At 37.9% G+C, this 14,482-nt stretch overlaps 2 protein-coding genes across 2 annotated transcripts; both read left to right on the plus strand.

Moving 5' to 3' along the window:
• Positions 1–3,061: 3,061 nt before the first annotated feature.
• Positions 3,062–4,002, plus strand: LOC110697952 (cyclin-L1-1-like). Its single transcript, XM_021875352.1, has 4 exons — positions 3,062–3,223; positions 3,297–3,378; positions 3,495–3,635; positions 3,832–4,002. Exons 1-4 carry the CDS (start codon positions 3,072–3,074, stop codon positions 3,988–3,990), a joined length of 534 nt encoding a protein of 177 aa, XP_021731044.1. The 5' UTR covers positions 3,062–3,071; the 3' UTR covers positions 3,991–4,002.
• On the plus strand, positions 3,871–7,809 carry LOC110697953 (acyl-protein thioesterase 1-like). The gene is made up of 6 exons (XM_021875353.1): positions 3,871–4,007; positions 6,419–6,523; positions 6,709–6,859; positions 6,978–7,060; positions 7,373–7,466; positions 7,592–7,809. The coding sequence occupies exons 1-6, from the start codon at positions 4,001–4,003 to the stop codon at positions 7,638–7,640; spliced, it is 489 nt and encodes a 162-aa protein (XP_021731045.1). The 5' UTR covers positions 3,871–4,000; the 3' UTR covers positions 7,641–7,809.
• The last annotated feature ends 6,673 nt before the right edge of the window (positions 7,810–14,482 follow it).

Below are 14,482 nucleotides of genomic sequence, written 5' to 3' on the forward strand. Positions count from 1 at the left end.
CCATTTTGCAGAGTCGGGGCTCATCATAGCTTTTTTGTATGTCGCTGGCTCATCTCCATCCACTATTAGGATGTCTTGATCTTCGGTTAAAACAACACCGAGGTATCTGTCTGGTTGAGATCTTGGCCGTTGCGACCTACGTAGGGTAAGAGGTTGGTCGGTTTGACTATAACCAATGTCAACAGCTGCTTCTAAAGCACTTTGATTGTCAGTTTTGTCAAGTTGACTTTGTTGCTTGTCCTCTCGAACTTCATCGAGTTTGATTTTCCTCCCACTTGTCATTTTGGAAAGGTGTTCTTTCTCCAAAAAGACGCTATCACGAGCAACAAACACTTTGTTCTCGGATATATTGTAGAAATAATACCCTTCGGTTTCTTTTGCGTATCCCACAAAGGAAACACTTATCTAATTTTGGGTGACGTTTGTGAGAAATTAATCTCTTGACATATGCTTCGCAACCCCAGATCTTAAGAAAAGACAACCTTGGAAGTTTCTTCCTCCATAATTCATATGGAGTCTTTTCGACCGCTTTAATTTTGACGGAGCTCGATTCCGTGTTAGTTCCGCGGTTAGAAGTGTGTGTCCCTAGAAAGAGATAGGAAGTTCACTAAGACCCATCATTGATTGGACCATGTCTAATAAGGTTCGATTCCATCTTTCAGACACTCCGTTCCATTGTGGAGTCTCGAGAGGTGTAAATTCTGACAAATTGCCATTTTCTTTCAAATGATCGTCGAATTCGTGGCTCAAATACTCGCCACCTCGATCCGATCAAAGTGCTTTGATTTTCTTGCCAAGCTCATTTTCAACTTCACTCTGAAACTCTTTGAATTTCTCAAAAGATTCAGATTTGTTCGACATAAGGTAGACATAACCATATCTACTATAGTCGTCGATGAAGGTGATGAAATATCGATAACCTTGCCATGCGGGTGTACTCATTGGTCCACATACATCCGTATGTATAAGACCCAATAGTCACTAGCCCTTTCTCCTAACTTGGAGAATGGTTGCTTTATCATCTTGCCTAATAGACATCCTTCGCAATTTTCAAACGTCTCTAAGTCGAATGAGTCAAGAATACCTTCATGAAAAAGTTTCTTGATGCGTTTGATGTTAATGTGGCCAAGACGGCAATGCCACAAGTAGGTTTGATTCGACTCAATGGTCTTAGCTCTTTTGGTGGTATCATTAACATTATAAACTTAATTGTCTAGAGAAAGCACATAAAGACCATTTTCTGAATATGCCTTACCATATAAAACATTATCGAAATAAAACGAACAACTATTGTCTTTTATCCGAAATTCAAATCCTTTGGTGTCTAACGTCGAAATTGAAATAATGTTTTTGGTAACTCTTGGAACATGATAACAATTGTTAAGTTCTAAAACAAGCCTAGAGGGCAAAGACAAACTGAGAGTTCTAACGGATACGACAGACATCCTTACTCCATTGCCGACCCGAAGCTCGACCTCTCTCTTCTTTAGCCTCTTACTTATCCTTAGTCCCTGAGCATTGGAACAAAGGTGTGAGCCACATCCGGTATCTAATACCCATGATGTTTTGCTAGCGAAGTTTAAGTTTATAACAAAAACACCTTATATAGAAGCAACGATGCCGTTCTTCATATCTTCCGTGAATTTGAGGCAATTCCGCTTCCAATATCCCTTCTTCTTGCAGAAGAAACATTCGGAATCGGATTTAGAAGAGCCTACCTTTTTCTCCTTGCCGCTCTTAGCAGCTCTTGACTTAGGCGGAAAATTCGTCTTCTTTTTCCCTTTAAAGCTTCTCTACTTGTCGAGCGCTTGAATGGCTAGCCCTTTTTTTATCATGAGCATGTTATGCTTCCCCTCATCCTTAAGCGTTTCCTTAGCTTGCTTCAACATCCCATGAAGCTCGGTGAGGGTTTTCTCCATGCTGTGCAATTTATAGTTCATCTTGAACTGATCATAGCCTTTGTGCTGTGAATGGAGAATGATGTCAATTGCCATCTCGGTTGAATACCCAATGTCAAGCTTTTCCATGTTCTCAAATAATCCGATCATTTTAAGTACATGTGGGCTGACTGGCTCTCCTTTCACTAATAGAAAAAACCAAATAGGCACCCCCCCTTAGCACCGGTTCTTGAAAACCGGTGCCAAAAAAAAAGGGTGGGATTGGAAAATAGGGAGTTGGCACCAGTTCCAACCAAAACCGGTGCCAACCCATTTAATTAGCACCGGTTCAAACCGGTGCCAACCTTTAAAAAAAAAATCCCAAAGAAAGCAATAGAGTTGGCACTAGTTCGCCTTAAACCGGTGCTAACTATAGTAATTAGCACCAGTTTGAACCGGTGCCATTTAAAAAAAAAAGAAGCCCAGTTTAAGGCGCGTCTTCTTCTTCATTTCCTTGCTCTTTCCTCTTCGTTCTCATCTGATGTGCCTCTCTCTCTCCTCCATTGTAGCGTACTCGAATTTCTCCATTGAAGGGGCTTTTGAGCTTTCCTAACACTCCGTCTCTCTCCTTCGATCTCCTTCTCCATTAAAGGCCTCCATTCCTATTTCCTAAGTCTCTGAGTTATTTCATTGAAGCGCACTCAATGTTCTCCATTGAAGCGTTCTCCGTTGAATCTAATTCTTGTATCCCCCATTGAAGCAACTTCTAAGGTAAGTTGTTTGTTGTTGTTATCATCACATCAATTTCACAATCTAGGGTTTATATTTGATCTAATCTAATTTAATTATCAGTGCTTTAAGTTTAGGGCTCGCAAATTCTTAGATTCTGAAACATCATATCCAAAAGAAAAGAAAATTATGAGCGTAATTTTATTATTGAATCAAGTATCCCTAAAACTATGTATTTTTCGAGATGATTCAATATGAAATCAAATCTCTTTTCCCTAAGGGACGGGCCTGTAGCCCCAGCTCAGGGATGGGGGCCTGTTTGCAGCATGTGTTGAATGTACTGGTTAGTTTATTTTTACTACTACAAGATGTCATGTAGGCTGGCTTGTCACAATAGGCTGTGTATATGAGATGAATATAATCAACATTTACCTTTGTTACAACTTTTTTGGGCATTGATGGAAGATGATTTACACGGCAATCGACACATTTTACTTGACGGAAGAGCAGCTAACTAATTCGCCTTCAAGGAAAGATGCCATTGATGAGGAAACCGAAAACACTCTCCGGATTTATGGCTGTGATTTGATTCAAGAGAGCGGCATCCTTCTTAGATTGTATCCTTCACGTTGTTTCTATCTTGTGCTAGTATATTTTTGCTGTGGCTTTCTCCATGTATTTTAATCTTAGACCTCAAGCCGTTATGGCAACTGGCCAGGTTCTATTCCATCGATTTTACTGCAAAAAGTCATTTGCCCGATTTAATGTTAAGGTTAATATTCTGCTTCTGTTGCTTTATTTTGATTGGACATGAAATTCTGCTATTCCCTTACTGTTCTTTCTGGACTGATTCTGCTGCTGAATCTTCTTAAATTTACTGATTTTCAGAGAGTAGCTGCCAGTTGTGTTTGGCTGGCATCAAAACTTGAGGAGAGTCCAAGGAAAGCCAGACAAGTCCTCATTGTCTTCCATCGAATGGAATGTCGAAGGGAAAATTTACCTGTCGAGCATTTGGATCTTTATTCTAAAGTATGTATCAAGTCGTGTATTTCTCTCATTTCTTGTTGCTTATCAATTTGAAATATTAGTTACTAAGGATATTGCTGTATGTTTGTCTATGCAGTTAACTTGTATATCTATCCCTTAAAAGGAAAATTAGTGTCTTTGTCTGTTTAAGTTTGAGACTTTGTACTCACCATTTTTTTTCATCCCCTTTTTGTAACAGAAATATTCGGAGCTGAAGATGGATTTGATAAGAACAGAAAGACACCTCCTAAAAGAAATGGGTTTCATTTGTCATGTTGAGCACCCGCACAAATTCATATCAAACTACCTAGCTGTCCTTGAACTTAAAGAACCTTCAGAGTTAAGGCAAGATGCTTGAAATCTAGCAAATGATGGGTATTTCTCACATCAATAAATATCATATATCTTCCTGTTTTCTGTAAATACAATGTTTTTTTTGTTGACTTGTGATGCCACCTATTGGATCTTTATGTTTTGACTAGAGTGCGTGAATATGTGTTTATCTTAATTGCCTTGAATACTTGAATTCTATCCTAAAATCATAATCTTCTTGAAGTTTCATCAATTCATGTCATAGGTATACATTGATTCATAGTTCATTTTTTAAAGTCAGAAGAAATTAAAGGTCAGGAGTCTCTGGCAGCTCCTAATCTCTTGCAATTATTGTTTATTCATTCAATTTGGGAGAGTGTTATGCCTCTTTGCTGGTTTTGGCATTCTAATGATATGCCATTCAACAAGTCCAACCTGATTATTTAGTTTATGTTAGTGGAACCCAATTCATTTCAGGACTACGGCTTTGTTGTTGTTGTAGGAGAAACCAAACTATTCTATGAATTTGATCACTTGAAACCTTCATAATTGCCATGTTCCCGTCTAGTTTCACTAGAGGTAAGACTCACATACGTGGCTGTTGCCTGGATCATTACTGGAAAAAACGCAGACCATAATTTTGTTTTCCTTTTTAGAAGAGAGGGTAGAGGAAATGTCTTTCAAGTTGGACTTGTTGAAGATGTTATTGATTTATAGTGTAATCGTGGGAATTTTAGTAAGTTTATATGCCAAAGAATTACATTTCTCCGATGACAGTACTTCAGTGAAGGTCAATGGATCATTTTCTTCGCTGGTGAAAGAATTAGTCGATGAAGCAAAATTGGTTATTAAAATTCCATCTTTCCAGATTATCGTGTCCCATGGTGTTTGATGATTCGAGTCTCATATGAGCTCGGTTTGTAGTATTGGCCTCAATTATGATTTATGAGAGCCTCTCTAGGTTCATGTAACAAGATTTTGAGGGGTACATTCAGCAGATCGATGCTATAGATCAACAAGTGATAGAATTTGAAGCTGTAATTTGAATGCTTGACAAATATGTCTCTATGTTGGAAAAGAAAGTGCAATCTTCATATCAGGTTCCACCATCGTAGTTATCAGGTTCCACTTCCAATATCTTAGTTACCAGGTTCCACTTCCACCATCGTATTTACCAGGTTTCACCATCGTAGTTATGGAGTATATCGATATTTGTCAACAACCATTTGCTGACTTATGTAAAAAAAAAAATTTCAGTATTCAAACTCTTTGCTTATTTGTTTAGTAGTTTTCATTTTTAATAATAGTATAAATGTGAAATTATAGAAGTATTTGTTTTGTGTGAGATAATGCTTCTGCATTAATCTCAGTTTTGTATCTTTTTTATGCAAAAGGGAAATATATTATATTACATCAAGGTGGAATAAACCACCTGCGCAAAAGAAGGGTAGGTGAGAGCACTACTATGCTTCCCAAAGCTACCTTGAAGTTTAGTTATATTACACATTAAAGCAGTAAAGGCAGAAATATAAAATAGCCGACAGTTCACAAAAAATTTCCTAACACAATTGCAGCTAGAGGTGTTACAGCAGTCACAAGCAGTAGCAGATTAAGTAGCAGAGGTGAGGTCTGGGATTTCTGCTGCATAGTTCTCAAAGATGACTGCAGGAGGGTAATAGTAGGTCTCCTTCTCACCCTTCTTGACCTTTGATCTTCCAATTGTGCCAAACCTGTCGCAATTAGATTCACAGTTCTACTTGCATGGAAGATAATCACAGTCCAGTTCCTATTGAAGCAACATCCCTTATTTCCTCAAAATCTTGCGCAGAGCATCAGCATCTGTTTCTAGTTCTAAGTGCTTGATTTCCCTTGTCCAAGCCGTAAGTAGACCTGCCCTGATAGCTAATAATTCAGCCCCATCTCCACTCATAGCATTCAAGTTTATGGCAAATCCTTCCTGCCAGAGACCATTGTCACACCTTATGACTCCTCCCCCACCAGCATTATCAAGTCCAATCCAAGAACCAATAGTGTTTAATTTGAAGAAACCCTTTTGAGGAGGGCCCCAGACTCTGGTAACCGGAGCACTAGAAGAAGAAGGTCTATCCATAGTTCCCTGCTTTAAATTTAGAGAGAAAAGATAATCAACCAAGAACTTGTTGAAAGTAGATTGTATAAAAAACAAAGATTAAAAGATGCCAAATGGCAACTGCAAATATGTTTTTCCAAGTTGAGTCCCCGGAAAGATTAAAAGCTAACCACTCTGCCAGATTTGAATTATAAAAAGAGTGTAAATCAAAAGTTGGAGAGTTATTTATTTAGTGTAAATCTCAGTTTTGTAGTTTGAAACTTATCCGATGGAATTGATTGTGCTAGTGTGACTACGTATGTAATTGATCCTTTGTAATTCCATTATTAGAATTCTGCGTTTCTTTTGATATGCATTCACAGTTGTTTCCTTCTCTGTATAATAGGGTTTGATGTAACAGAGATTTTAGAGGATAGCCAAGAAGATCTTGAGGGATTGGATGCCTCGGCGTCACATATTGCAAATCTATTGTCAACAGAGCCTGCTGATGGTAACAGTCTGAACTTTGCACAGCTAGAATATATTTAGCAATAATATGATAAAACTTTATGACAACAATAAGTTTATAACAGCTTAATTATTTTTATTTACTAGTGTATTCCAACCAGAATACAATACAAATGTTTATGAGTTTCATTTTACACCTGCTGTTAAACTAATTGCTTTTTCAAACAGTTAAACTTGGTATTGGAGGATTTAGTATGGGTGCTGCTGTTGGTATCTACTCAGCATCCTGCTTCGCTGTGGGGAAATACGCGAATGGAAACTTCTATCCAATCAATTTGAGGGCAATAGTTGGACTTAGTGGTTGGCTTCCAGGTGCAAGGTATACTAAAGATTTCCTAATACTCTATTTACCCATATATAGAGCATGCAACTAATGTTTTTTCATTGTTCTGATCAAAAACAAGTTTTTGTTTCTCAATTGATGTTCATTGTTCCAGGAGTTTGAGGAACAAAATGGGAGGTTCAAATGATGCTGCAAGGAGGGCCACGTCCTTGCCAATTTTCCTCTGTCATGGAAAATGTAAGTCCTTCTGTACCTTTTCTCCTTCATACTTCAGTTCAGAGACAAGCAGTCTCGCCATTTTAATTATATAAACAGTATGTTAATAACTCGGCTATACACTTGAACCTTATCATTCTAAACTTCACATGACAAGTATGAGAATTCTTATATGATGTTGCATTTTCTTTGAGGTGTAACGTGTGTAATGAACATCGATTAGCCTCATCCTTCAATCGTATTTTGGTCAGTCATAGCGAATGATGCATAAAGCACTATTAACATTGCTGACAGTTACATATCGTTGCTAACATCACCATTTTGCTCTTCCAGCTGATGAAGTAGTTGCATACAGATTCGGTGAGAAGTCTGCTCAAGCCTTGACTTCAGCTAGATTTCGAAATCTCACATTTAAAAACTTTGATGGGTATGTACAAGCCTCCATGTCTTTTGCAAAAACAACTGTTAATCACCTGCAGTCCATCTGTTTTACTGGTTTTTGCCTTGTTAATTTTTTCAATCGAAGAGGAATAATGTTTGGTCATAATGCAGGCTTGGTCATTACACTATACCTATGGAGACAACAAGCTACTATTGCTGAAGTTTCAGATTTCTGCCAACTCATTCCTCCAGACAGATTTCTTTTTCCTCATGCAGCAGAAATTATTTCACTCTGAGCCACAGAGTAGTCAATTGATCAAAGATAAGTCTGGATTATTTAATTTTTTTTGGACAAAAATTGTAATATTACAGGCTTTATAGCCTTTTTTAATGAAAATATGTAAGTTTATATATATGTTAATGTTTCTATATCAATATAAGTGGAAAAAATGCAAAAATTTTTTTTTTTTTTTTGGGGGTATTTCTGGCACCGGTTTGTACCAGAACCGGTGCCAAAAGTTTTTTAAATTTTTTTTGAGACTATTGGCACCGGTTTTAGTCAAAAACCGGTGCCTAAAGTGGGGTTTTTCGCACCGGCTCTTGCCTAAAACCGGTGCCAATAGTGTTGATAATAAAAAAAAAATTCGCGCGTTTCCGGTGCCAAAGCCTTTAGTTGGCACCGATTTTGAACCGGTACCAAACTTTTGAGGATTTGGCATCCCTCAAATCCCCAACGGTTCAAAACCGGTGCCTTAGGGGGGTTTGAACCGGGGCCAAATTACCTTTTTCGTCTAGTGTTTCTTGAGCTTGCTATCAATGATCTGCTTGTGGGTTTTAAACCTTTTAGTTCAGGCCTGCTCTTGGAACATGTTCTGAAGTTCAGAAATGATCTCAAAAGCCGTCTTGTTTCCAAAGAAAGTCTTTTGGAGGTCTGGAGACATAGTGGCCAACATGATGCACTTGACATACTGATTGGCAGTTTGCCATCGGTTTGGGGAAGCCTGAGTGACCTCCTCACTGGGAGCGTCGGGCATTTCCTCATCAAGGACGTATTCCTTTTGCTCTTGCTGAGAACAATATGCAAGTTCCTTTGCCAATCAAGAAAATTTGGCCCACTCAACTTCTCCTTGTCGAGAATTGAGCGTAATGAAAATTGGTTGTTTGAGTTATTTGCAGACATGTTTCTACAATTGAAAGAATTTGAAATGAAAAACCATTCATAAAACTAATAAGTTTGAAATTTAAAGCATACATGTAAAATTTTCAATCTTAAGCGTTTTATCCACGCATTAATATTATTCCCTTTTTAGGCAAGAATAATATGATTCCAAGATCCCAAAAATCAAAAAATGATTAAGCATGCTTTGGCTTGTCTTAACACTTAATATTTTAAGGTAAGCAATCCAATTGCTAATAACTCTAAGCTACTCTTGGTTCGATAAAACGTCGCATCTAATGCTTCCTTGACATTATATCTCCATTGCCACGACATCTAAGGAATCCTTACTGATATCGTTGAGCTTAACCTAGACCAACTTGTATACCTAGTATACCTTACGTTCCTAGGGAAGTAGTGATGCCTCGCTTTGGCGTAGCCCATCTCTACGCGCATTAGTTTGGTAAGTGTTGTTCTTGGAATGGCAAATTTGGCTCAATATTATAGGGACCTAGGGCTTCTATGTTGGTTGATTTAAGTGAACTTAATTAATCATCGCAACATTTGAAATCCTAAACATGCATCTAATCATACCATTCATTCATATATAAACATAACCCTGTGGCAAACTAGTTGCCATTTTCACAAAATCTGTGATACAACATACATTCCATTCATCCATTCACTATTTGTGAATGGCCTAATCATTTTACAACGTAAAACAAGTAACAATGCATAACACGCGCAAACTAGTAACTAACTTAGGTGGTTAATCAGATTAATGCGCCAAATTAAAACTAGTCAAAGTTGTTAACCGATTATGTGATTAAAACGCAATAAAATTAGCTCAAGTAATTAACGAAGCTCCCACTAAATTCCGCATCCAACTTAATTAATCCAATTAATTACGCCGGTTAACCTAAATTTTGCCAAATTATTTTGGAAGTGCTAGCAAAACCGAGGCCTAGCTTCGTTAAAATAGTAAAATGATTAAAATGGCAAAATTGCGAAACATATATCCTAACAATGCTTTACGACGCCCAAGTGCTTAGCACCAAGGCTCGAGGTGCCTTGCGCGGCCGCACCCGTACAACAGCTTGTGGCCCAAGCACGAGGGAGTGACTTACGATGTCGCTTTCGTGTTACACCGACCACATCAGCGCACTTGCACACACACAAGACATGGCCTCAAAGGTCCTAAATCATGCGAGCTTATGTTGCCTAGCAACACATCGCAGCACCAACGCACCCTTATCGTAACACCATGCATGCACTAGTTGCGCATCCTAGATGCACCAAGCACGCACACACCGCACTTATGCGTGTAGGCAACAAGCGTTCACCTTAGCCTTACACGCCACACAACAGAAGCCTTTCGAGGCATGAGCAGCCCCATGCGCGCCTCTGCAGCCACATGTGGGCTGCGTGAGCAGCCTGGCTAGTCGTAGGTGGTGCTTGGGCAATCTTTGCCTTAATTTGCGTGCTTTTATCTCGGGATTTAATCCTGATATATGTATAACATAAAATTTATTCTAAATTTATTTTAGAATTAACATTGAGCAAGAATGAAAATAAAACAAGTCTAACTTAAATAAATTCAATATTAGTGCAACAATCCAAAATTAATTCAAGAAACGTTCTTTAAATAATTTTTTGTTCATCTTGATGCTACAAATTGACGGGCTATACTCACAATTTAACCATATATAAATTAATAATGAGATTTGACAAAATTAAAGGGGTTGGAAAAATAAACCCATTCATCTAATGAAAAATTTCCAACACTAACTTGTGTAAACTTGAAAAATTACATCTTCAAATATGAAGATTAATTAAATTTCAATCACAAGTTTTGAACTTTTAGGACTTTAATCAACTCAAAAATGATTAAATCCAAAAATTATTTCAATAAGGAATTTAGAAAGTAAAGTTCCAACCAAAAAAACAATTAAAGATTGAATCTTTAACATTTTTAAGGGACTTCAAAATTACAAATTCCCCATAAACATTCATACTTGAAGCAATTGATTTGCAAAAATGTGAAATTTCAAGTTTATGTGAAAAATAAGCTCACCAAATTAAGCACCAAATATGACTTCATAAACATGCTTAATAAGGTTTATTATTGCAGTAGATTAGTGATGCAACCATACATTTAATCTACCTTTAACATGGCATAATAAATCAAGGTTTAAAGAATAAATTTTTTTTGTCAAAAACAAAAAAACATCTCGAAAAACATGTTTCTAGGAGGATTTTGGCTTCTGGACAGTCCTCGTAAAGGGTCAAAAACAATTTAGAACATCGATTCCACCCAAAATTCACTATTTTTGGGTCAAAATCTGGGTTCGTTGGTCAAAATTAGTATAAATACGAGATTTAAATTAATTAAAACCAGCTTCTAATCTAATTAGAGAGCTAAACCAGAAATTTAAATCCATTTTAAATCACCTCAATTAATTATTAGTTACAACAATTAAAATGAGCGTGGCTTCGATACCTCTGTTGGGTTTCGTAGTGTCCGACACTACGGGGAATGAAACCCGCCCAAGACCCGACATTAATTAATGTAACTAAACATGCAAACACATAATTAAACAACAAAAGAGAGAGAAAGAGAAAATACGATCTTATCCGCGACGTGTGCTTCGCTCGCTTACAAGCTCTTACTTGAAAGCTCTAGTTTCGCAAGTGCGTAAGCCTCCGACGGCTCGCACCTTCGACCTGACCAGAGTGGTCTCTACCTCGAAGGTCATTCGAGGCTAGATCAACAAAATATTAGAGTATTACGAACTTAAAGGTTTTCCCACTTATAAGGAGATGCCTTATTTAGTTCAAATCAAGTGCTTTTTCCCAAACCCAAAACATGGGTATTTATAGGGAAGGGAGTCTTAATTTCCCATCTTCCTTCAATGTGGGAGAGTTTCATTTTGCTCAATTTATTTTAATCTAAAAACAAATTAAAATGAAATGAATCAACAAGTGCAAGTGGCATATGGTGAGCAAGGGTAGGTGAGGACCACTAGGGGGGACCAAAATTCCCTTGATGCTGCTGCGTTGCGTGCGCTAGCGAGGCTCAGCTCCTGCTTGTGGCAAGTGCTGCAATGCTAGCAAGCACGCACAGCGACAACACACGCACGCATAACACGCTAACATGAATTATAATATATCATCAAATAATTTATTTTCTAGATCCTCAGCATACTCCAAGTCAGAATCTTGCTTGTGATGCTGCGAGCTGTGTTGTGCGATGCCCAGCTGCTGCGAGTGGCTGGTGCTGCTATGCTAGCAAACATGCACATCCACAGCACACGCACACATAGCACGCTGCTTGCGATGCTCGCAAGCATGCTCGGCCAGCGAGCCTAGCACGCACATGCATGCTTGGCTTGCGGCATAGCCATGCGTTGCCTAGTACTCGCATGGGTATGCCAATGCTATGCTACGGCTTAGCTTACACTTTTTGCTTGCTTGATTTCACGTCTCGTCGAATCCCGAATTCAACTCGACTTACGACTCTCGGTTTCGACGCTCTAAGCTCGATACCTTACGTCTTTGTTCTTAATACTCTAATGACTCATCTAGTCCTTCAGATTGATTCGTTGTCTCAGATCGGTTACTTGATTGCGGTGCGACCCGAAGAATTCAGTAAAGATTAAGCTGTAATATTAATTATATATTAATATTACTAATCGAAAGCGGCTTCCACCTAGGCATTCCGATCACTTGACCTCACTGAATAATTAGCTTTCTAATAATTCCAAACCCTATATCGGAATAATACACTTGTTGGAAAGACACCATTCCTTTCAATGACGACCCGAAAGAATGAAACAAATATCTCCATAATATCAATCCTTGATATATCTAGTAATTGCACTTGACGAAGACATAATTCCTTCAATCTCCCACCTGTCTAAGACAAGTGCGCAATATTCAAATTCCTTAAGTCAATGTGTGTCGATTTGATAATATGATTGTATTTTTATGTCGTGATCATATTAATCTACAAATCTTTTCTGGAAAACAGAGTTATAATTACAAAACAAATGAGTACTAGGTAATCCATTTGAGCACGACCATGCATTTTATGAATTCTCCCTCTTCAAGGGGCTACAACACATTCCTAATTAAATAGGTAGACTCAATCCAATCTTGTGGCAACCAAAGCTCCCACTCAATTCTTGAAGTAACCGGGAAACACCCTTTATAGCCCCCTTTTACGTTATGACGTTTGAATGTACCAAAGTTAAATCATTCATTGAATTAAATCAATGTTCCACTCATGTCAAAGGAATCTACTAATATATCCGAAAGCTCTATACTTGAACTTCAAAGTAGGACTATAGTTCGATCATGCATCATTCATGCATATCCATGTGATTGACCGAGCATCTCTATACCCCTATAGCCCATGAAACTGCGCTATCCAATCAATCTTACATGTTAGTCCATTGATTGAAATCATTTATGTCCAATTTAACAATTTTGAACTAGCAACTCAAATAATTTATGAATTCAGTTCACTTGTGGGGTTTCATTCACCGAGTCAACAACTTGATGAGCACATCAATTCGTAATTATTTTGGACATTTTATTTAATATCAAAACCCATAATTAAATAAGATAAATAATTAATTTATGACTAAAAATATTTCTGCTAATGAATGTATTACATACTTAATAAGTTTTCTCAAAACAAATACAACTTAAATTACGTCACTTGCTTCAATCCAGTTACCCTAGTATGAACTTCATGCTTGGGCTATGGAAGGGGTTTAGTGAGCAGATCAGCAATATTCTCATCTGTATGAACTTTGCTCATCTTGACATCTTGTTTGGGAACGATCTCTCGGATGAGGTGATACTTCCTCTCAACATGTATGGCGCCATTGTTATCACAGTACAATTCAATTCCTTCTTGAGCAATTGGTACAATATCCAGCTCAGTAAGGAACTTCTTAATCCAAACTTCTTCCTTAGCTACTTCAACGGCAGCCAAATACTCTGATTCTGTCATAGAGTCTGCGATAGTGCTTTTCTTCAAACTCTTCTAGCTCACTCCTCTTCCATTTAGACAAAAAATTCACCCTAACTGGCATTTGAAGTCATCTCTGTCTATTTGGAAACTCGCATCCGTATAGCCCTTGACAATCGACTCATTTTTGCCACCATATACTAGAAACATTCCTTTAGTCCTTCTCAAGTACTTAAGAATGTTCTTGACAACTGTCTAGTGTGCTTCACCTGGATTTGCCTGAAATCTGGTATACATTCTAAGAGCATATGAAACTGGCATACATAATAGACCCTATTGCAGAAGCATAAGGTCTATCAGCCATACGTCTCAACTCTTCTAGCTTTTGAGGGCACTGAGCTTTACTAAGCGTAATACCATGAGACATAGGAAGAAATCCTCTCTTGGAATCTTTCATCGCAAAACTGTCAAGAACCTTATCAATATAAGTCTCTTGACTTAGTCTAATCATCCTTCAAGACCTGTCTCGATGGATCTTGATTCCCAAAACGTACTCGGCATTACCCAAGTCTTTCATGGAGAAACAACTCTTCAACCATTCCTTGACTCACTCAAGCATTAATATGTCATTCCCCATGAGCAGTATGTCATCTACATACAAGACTAAGAAAACTAGGTTGCTCCTACTAGACTTCTTGTATACACAAGGTTCTTCTTCGCTCTTGAGAAAACCAAACTGTTTGATTGCCTCATCAAAACGAAGGTTCCAACTCCTTGATGCTTGCTTTAATCCATAAATGGATTTCTGAAGTATGCATACCCTGACATGATTTTCTAGATCTTCAAAACCCTCAGGTTGTGTCATATACACATCCTCCGTCGAGAACCCATTCAAGAAGGCGATTTTAACATCCATCTGCTAAATTTT

This window comes from Chenopodium quinoa, unplaced genomic scaffold (assembly GCF_001683475.1).
Source record: "Chenopodium quinoa cultivar QQ74 unplaced genomic scaffold, ASM168347v1, whole genome shotgun sequence".
Classification (NCBI taxonomy): domain Eukaryota; kingdom Viridiplantae; phylum Streptophyta; class Magnoliopsida; order Caryophyllales; family Amaranthaceae; genus Chenopodium; species Chenopodium quinoa.